At 46.6% G+C, this 7,519-nt stretch overlaps 1 protein-coding gene across 1 annotated transcript; it reads right to left on the bottom strand.

The window, feature by feature from the left end:
* Window positions 1–1,622: 1,622 nt before the first annotated feature.
* Window positions 1,623–6,670, bottom strand: CCL5 (chemokine (C-C motif) ligand 5). Its single transcript, XM_006756407.2, has 3 exons — window positions 6,511–6,670; window positions 5,004–5,115; window positions 1,623–2,085 (listed from the first exon to the last, which is right to left on the bottom strand). Exons 1-3 carry the CDS (start codon window positions 6,584–6,586, stop codon window positions 1,998–2,000), a joined length of 276 nt encoding a protein of 91 aa, XP_006756470.1. The 5' UTR covers window positions 6,587–6,670; the 3' UTR covers window positions 1,623–1,997.
* Window positions 6,671–7,519: the final 849 nt, after the last annotated feature.

Below are 7,519 nucleotides of genomic sequence, written 5' to 3'. Positions count from 1 at the left end.
CCCCCAATGCCTAGTACAGTGCTTGGCACACAGCAGGCAACTCACTGTAGCAGGAGAACAGGGGTTGCCGAAACCGGTTTGGCTCAGTGGATAGAGCGTTGGCCTGCGGACTGAAGGGTCCCAGGTTCGATTCCAGTCAAGGGCATGTACCTTGGTTGCGGGCACATCCCCAGTGGGAGATGTGCAGGGGGCGGCTGATCGATGTTTCTCTCTCATCGATGTTTCTCACTCTCTCTCTCTCTCCCTTCCTCTCTGTAAAAAATCAATAAAATATATTAAAAAAAAAAAAAGAACAGGGGCCACCAAGCCATCAGACTTGACATCACTAGTAAACTGACATCGTGTGCCCTGATGTACTGCACTGAGAAAGACAGCATCGCTCTGGTATTCTGGCCAAAAATGTTTACCCTGAGTTTAATTCGGGGGAAACAATCAGGCAAATTCAAATGAAATATTCTACAAAAATCTTATCTGAACTTCCCCGAAATATGAATGTTCTTAAAGACAGAGAAAGTCTGGTAAAGGACACTTGAAAAGACATGGCAGCTAAATTCAGTGTGTGGACATAATTGTATCCTAGATTTAAAAAATAGCTGTAAAAGACATTGGGACAATTGTGGGCTTTGATCATGGCCTGTGTTTTAGAAAATAGTATTGTGTCAGTGTTAGGTTTCCTGAGTGTGAAATATGTACTGAAACTTTTAGGGGTGAAGTGATATCACATCTGCAACTTACTCTCAAATTTGGAAAAAAAAGTGTATTATACCAACTATACACACACACACACACATACACACACATATGCATATAGATAAAGCAAATATGATAAAATGTTAACATTCAAATCTAGATGAAGGTTAATGGGTATAGTCTTGAAATTTCTGTAGGTTTGAAGTTTTACAAAGTAAGGGTTAAAAAAAAAACATGGGCTTTGACATAACACCTGATGGGTTTAAATGCCCCCCCTTTTTATTTTACTTCTTTTACTTTGGGGTTTGGGCAAGTTATTTCCTTCTCTTGCCAAGGATTTTCCCAACTGTAAACATGGTTGATAATACTGCTTCCCCCAAAGGGTTGTGGGGATGAGGGATGATGAATGTAAGGGGCTGGCAATGCCCAGCGCACAGTGAGCACTCAGCTATGCTCTCTATAATTACGAAGATATATATTGTCAATATATGTTCACATGAAGGGGCACATCGATGGGGAAGTTGGAGTACTCCCACCTCATTACTCCCTCTATTTGAAAGAACTGAGGTGTTGGGATTGCCACTAAAACCTATTCCAGGAGCAAGACTGGGGATGAGGACTAGGGTAGACAAGGGTAGAAGGGGAAGGTCTGAAGAAGTGGAGGTTCTGTGGCAGGGAGTGAAATAAATTTGTGGGAACTTGGGAGTGGGGATGTAGTGACTCTTGTTTCCCCCCAGGGTAGATAAGCCACTGTCCTGCCCATGCCCCTTCTCAGAGAGCTTATGCTCCCAGCCCTGCTCACTGTGCAAGGCCATCACCCCCAAATCTAGGGAGGACACCAGGTGTGTGCACCCCTGCATGCTTAATACTCATGAGGAAGGAGGGTCCCTGAGGAAGAAATCATGCCAGGAGCCAGCTTTGAAATTGTCGTGGGAATTTTAATAGAAAGCTGATTTCTCACTTTTGCCAGTCAGCCTATCACATTGAGGGGCTGAGGTTGGAGCTCTGGCCATGGGACATTACCATCGAAGCCCAGTTTGTCTCCCTTCTTCGCCTCCAGAGGCATGCCGACTTACTTCCTGATTGCAGAGCCATGCCTGAGCTGAGGCGCCTGCAGCTCCAAGACCAGAAATTTTCTGTGCACAATTCAGAGCCCCAGGAGCTCCTGGGGGCTTTGGTGGGGAGGCTTTTATAACTGCCACTATGCTGTGTAGTGGAATCAGGGCCTCCCAGGAGGGTGGGAGCCGGGGATTGGGGAGAAGCAATAAGAAAGTTGCATAAATTCTGGGTTTAAGGCGCCTTTCATCCTAGCTCATCTCCAAAGCGTTGATAATCTCCCGCACCCATCTCTTCTCTGGATTGGCACACACCTGACGGTTCTTTCGGGTGATTAAGCTGTGGGAGAAGAGAGGAGAGAGACCTGGTCAGCGCTGGGACAGTCAGTTTTAGGAATGACATGGATTGAGGCACAAGAAGAGATGATGAAGATACTGGGTAGGTCATTTTTGGAGCTCCGTAAGATTTTATCTGTGGCTTTTAAGGAAAGGACATTTCCTTTCCTGTTGATTCAAAAGGGTTCCAGGTTAGAAGCAGAGTTGTGTGCATTGTAATTCTCTCACACACACATGCCACCTGGAGAGCAAAGGGAATACAAACCCGAGCAGCCCAGGGTTGAACTGGTCAACCATTAGCCTTTCCCAGACCCCGTACTGGGTGCTCCAGATGCAGAGAAAAAGAGACGTTCTCTGGGAACTTGGTCATGGCTGAGCAAGAGGGAGACTGGAGGTGGTAAAACAAACCTGTGAGGGACCTGGGCATTAGTATCTTTTCAAAGCTCCTCAGATGATTAGAATGTTTACCCAAGGTTATGAGCTCTGATATAGAGGAAGGAACTATAAATGTTGGACTGGATTAATAATACGAGAACCACTTACTCATTCCCTAACTATGTCCCTTGAAAGGGCCCTGAACAACATGAGTGGACCTAGAAGGTATATGCTAAATGAAATAAGTCAGACAGAGAAGACAAATACTTTATGATTTCACTTATACATGGAATCTAAAAAAAACCCCAAAGTAAACGAACTATCAGAACAGAAACAAGCTCATAGGTACAGAAGACAAACTGATGGTCCCAGATGAGAGCGGGGTTGGGGACTGGGGGACAGGTGAAGGGATTAAGAAGTATGAATTGGGGCCAGCCAGCATGGCTCAGTGGTTGAGCATCGACCAGCAGGTCATGGTCTGATTCCCGGTCAGACCATATGCTCTGGTGGCGGGCTTGTTCCCCAGTGTGGGATGTGTAGGAGGCAACTGATCAATGATTCTCTCTCATCATTGATGTTTCTATCTCTCTCGCCCTCTTCTGTGCTCTCTGAAATCAATAGAAATATATATTTTTAAAAAGAAGTATGAATTGGCAGTTACAAAATAGTCACAGGGATGTAAAGTCCAGCATAGGGAATATAATCAATTGTATTGTGGTAACTATGTATAGTACCAGGTGGGGACTAGACTTACGGGCGTGGGGGGTGTCACTGTATAAGTTATATAAATGTCTAACCACTATGCTGTATACCTGAAACTAATATAATATTGAATGTCGATTCTAATTGAAAAATTAAAAAGCCACCCCCCTTTCAAAAAAACCCCCCATATAATTTGGCTTTAGATAACACAGTGCCTGGCACAGGGTAGAAACTCAACAAATGAATACATCTATGCATGTGTGGGCGAATGAGGGAAGGACATAAACTGGAGTCTTGATTTCACCACTTACTAGTTGGATTACCTTTGGCAAATCGCTTAGGGCCTCTGAGTCTATTCGCAAATCTCCAAAATGTGGCCAGAAACAATTCCTACCTTGCACAGTTATTGCGAAGGTCAAATGAGATAGTATATGGTTTTGAAAATAGCATGCATGTGCTGTTGTTGTCATTGGAATGCTGTGGGACCTCTGCTTTAGGGTGGATCAGGGCAACATGAGACCAAAGATGCTGGTACAGGGCACTGTGGCTCAGAGAGGTTGAGGACACTGAGATATTGGCAGTGTCAAAGCACTTCTATCATTTAACCGACCACTTTGGGGCTAGCCCTGCCAACTTGGACCTTTCTTGTTTTGGCTTCTCCTTCAGGATGTTTTCAGATAAAAATGAAGGCTTAGGTTGTCTGGTGAGAATGAGGGTTTCTTGGCCCCATTCCATGCTCTGTCATGGGTAGTCTTTGCTCTCAGGGAAGCTGCTTCCCTGTTCTGAGCCTCACTCAGAGCCCCTTGACCATCTCTCTCCCACCCTAACGGGCAGAGAAGAGAAAGGGAGCAGAAGCCATATTCTGGGCTCTTGCACCTCCTAGTGTTTATTTTCTTATTTGGGGTGGTAAGACAGCTTCAAACCCAGACCCTGCTCTTGTTAAGCCGGGTGTCATACAGGAAATCCTGCTGGCTTACCATCATCTGCTCTCCTCTGCCCCCTTGGCCTGTGGCCAGGAAATCAAAAGGTCAGGAAACCAACATCTGGGGTCAGGGTTGCTCAGGCCCCCATTTCCTTCTCCTCTCTGTAGAATGGGACACTGGAGAATAGTCCCTCCTCGCCAAGACTTCTCTCCCTCCCCCCCATATTGGGGACCCTCCACTTGCCTGACTTCCCACCTACCTCTTTTCCTGCTCTGTCTCATGGGAGCCTCCACCCTCACTTGTCCCTTGAGAATTACTCAAAGTTGCTGCCTTTCTTTTCTGTGTGCTCTCCCAAGTCTCTGGCCCTGGGTCTAGATAATGCATGTAAGACATTTGACACACAGTAGGCACTTCCTAGGTAGTAGGGATTATTTGATTTTTTTCAAATGTATTAGCTTGCAGATTTAAAGGAGAATCTCATTTTATTATTTCTCCACCAGTCAATCAAGTTGTGTGTGTTTCTTGCACAAGTGACTGCAACTAGGACCCTGACTTCTGACCTCTCCTTAGTTCCTCTGAGGTAGATTTGATAGGGTGTGGGTATGGGCAACTGTGAAGTTCTTACCTGCAAAGTGATGACCAAATTGATCTCCATACAAGATCATTGCAAATGATGTTCAAGTAAAAGTCACAACTGTAAAGATCAGAGACCTAACCTAGTACATCAGAGTGGGGAAGATCCTCCAAGATCACCCTGTCTGATCCTTTTCATGATAGCTGGGGAATCTGAAGCTGGAGTTGGAGGAGCCGTGCTATTTGAGCAGCTAGAGAATGGGCCCCAGTGGTTGGGGCATCCTCTAGAGGGCTCCTAGGGGGATAGACTCTGCACCCCGCTGGAGGGTTCCATGGGGCTGAGACTCACACGACTGCTGGCATGGAGCACTTGCTGCTGGTGTAGAAATACTCCTTGAGGTGGGCACGGGGCAGTGGGCGGGAGATGTAGGCAAAGCAGCAGGGTGTGGTGTCCGAGGCATCTGGGAGAAGGAAGGAAGAGACCCTTGTATTCATTGCCAGTGCACTGGGTACTTTATATGATTTATCTTAAATAGACTATTATCCTCCTTTGGCTGAAACTGAGGCTCAGAGAGGTAAAGTCACTTTGCCATTGACACACAGTGACAGAGTGGAATTCCAACAGAGGACTGAGAGGATCTCCCCAATCCCTCACCCAATTCTCGTGCCTCGCTTGTATCCTTCTCTCTGCACCATCACCCTCATGCCTTTGGCTCTCGGGACATGCTGGGCCTCCTGCTAACTTGTGTTGTGCCCTCTGGCCTTATCTTGTCCTCTAGGACCCTCAGTGGATTCAGAACTTGGTTTCTTTGAGACCTAGGGTGGGCTGGGGAGAGGCTTCCAAAACTCAGACTGGAGGTGCATGGTGGATGGTAGGAGCCATGGCTGAGACATAGTAAGAAGGGCCGTATCAGAGAAGAACATTATTGGGTTTGGGGGTATAATTGTTGGTCACTTAATTCAGAATGACCCTAGGAAATGTCAGTTGCCATTTCCCAGCAGAGTAGGAGTGTTTAAGAGCCAAATAGAACTGAGTTTGAATACCAGATTCCCCACTTCCTAGCTGTGTGAACCTGGCAAATTACTTAACCTCTCTGGGCCTCCCTCTGTTTCCCCATCTGTCAGTCAAGGACAGCTACTGAAAGGATAGTTGGGAGCCTGGCCGGTGTGGCTCAGTGATTGAGCATCAACCTATGAACCAGGAGTTCATGATTCAATTCCTGGTCAGGGCACATGCCTGGGTTGCGGGTTCAATTCCCAGTGTGGGGTGTACAGGAGGCAGCTGATCAATTATTCTCTCTCATCATGATGTTTCTATCTCCCTCTCTCTTCCTCTCTGAAATCAATAAAAACATATTTTTTAAAAAGAATAGTTGTGAGTATTAAATAAGATGATACATGTAAAGCAATCAGCATAATACTTGACAAATAGTAGGTATTTAATTAGCTTTCATTATCCTTTCTCAAGCCCCATTTTATCCCTCTATGAAATGGGGGGAAATATGACTGTCCCAGGAGGGTTTTAGTTACTTGCTTATAAGTTTCTTAGAAACCTTGCTGGTGTTAGGCAGGCATGAGTCATGTTTTTAGGTCAGCTTGAGCTGCCCCTTCCTACTAATAACCCCAGCATCAGTCCACACTCAGTGAGTGCCTGCAAGCTTGGGGTGTAGACCCTGAAAACACAGAAAAGTTAATCAGAGGGTCCTTGCCATAAAGTGGCTCAGAGATCCATCAGGGGCCACTGGGCATCAGAGAAAAGCAATAAGTAAGAATAAAAATCATAGGGTCCAGACAGTATAAACGCAAGGTCTGGGCTAGCCTGAGGGCTGACTCAGGTGGTCAGGACTGGGACTTACATGGGGAGGCTGATGCAGGAGCACAGAAGGCGGCTGCGGCGAGGAGGACAGCGAAGGCAGCTGCGGAGACCTTCATGGTACCTGTGGGTAGAGGCTGTGGGAGATCCTGTGCTGTCTTAAGATCCTTTGCAGGGATTCTCTGCAGCTCAGGCTGGCCCTTTATAGCAAGTCAGGCCAGTAGAGGGGGCGCCCTCAAGGGGAGTTTCCAAAATAGTAGCCAGGCATTGGCTGACATCATACGTGACATTGCATTAAACAGAAAAGAAAACTGAAATAGCCTCCGGAAATCTGAGGCTGTCTTGCTTTTACTCTCCTTCCCCGTTTCTGTCTTCCTTTCCCTCTCCCTCTTTTCCCCTTTCCCCCTCCCCCTCCCCCCTCTCTTCCTCTCCTCACCAACCTCAGATCCAAATTGAGCTGATCGGGGGTTTCCCCTTTGCCCTCAGGCAGGGCTAGCACAAGTGCTGGTGATAGAAAACCTCTTCCTTTGCTGGATCCTCAGCTTTACCTTCCAGGGCTGGGCTCCCCGCCAGAGGTCAGTCAGGAGGCTGCTTCCCTAAGGGCAGGAGGAGGGGTGGCTAGGACAGGGATCTGAAACAACTGAGTGTTTATTTGGTTGCTTTCAAAGGTCTGTATCTTCCCTCTCATCCATGGAGGGATGTTATTTATGATATGAGGTGTTTTATTGAGAAGGGGAGGGTCCTCTGACATGTAGTCCCGGAGGACGGTGATTGAGGCAGTGGATCAGAACTGGGCATTGGAGACCTTTTCACCAGATATGAGTTGGAGTGGGTAATGGCTGAAAGGGTCACCCGCATTTACTTGTTGAGTGATCCTTAGGAATTTGCTTAATGTCTTTAAGCTTACAAGCTTGTTAAGAAAGAGAGAGAGAGAGAGAGAGAGAGAGAGAGAGACTTCAATTATTAGCCATTAACTGAAGGCTTATTCTTTGCTAGCCACTATTCTAAGGGCTTCGCATGTGTCAACTCATTTACTATTATTATCCCCATGT

The sequence above is a fragment of the Myotis davidii genome, unplaced genomic scaffold, assembly GCF_000327345.1.
Source record: "Myotis davidii unplaced genomic scaffold, ASM32734v1 scaffold574, whole genome shotgun sequence".
NCBI lineage: Eukaryota > Metazoa > Chordata > Mammalia > Chiroptera > Vespertilionidae > Myotis > Myotis davidii.
Note: the sequence above shows the minus strand (reverse complement) of the source record. Positions and strands in the feature narration are given on the sequence as shown.

Coding starts and splice junctions, on each gene's coding strand:
- CCL5 (XM_006756407.2), bottom strand. CDS start 6,586: ATGAAGGTCTCCGCAGCTGCCTTCGCTGTCCTCCTCGCCGCAGCCGCC. Junction 5,116..6,510: donor TCCTGCATCAGCCTCCCCAT/GTAAGTCCCAGT, acceptor TCCTTCTCCCAG/ATGCCTCGGACACCACACCC. Junction 2,086..5,003: donor TGCTCCATGCCAGCAGTCGT/GTGAGTCTCAGC, acceptor CTTCTCCCACAG/CTTAATCACCCGAAAGAACC.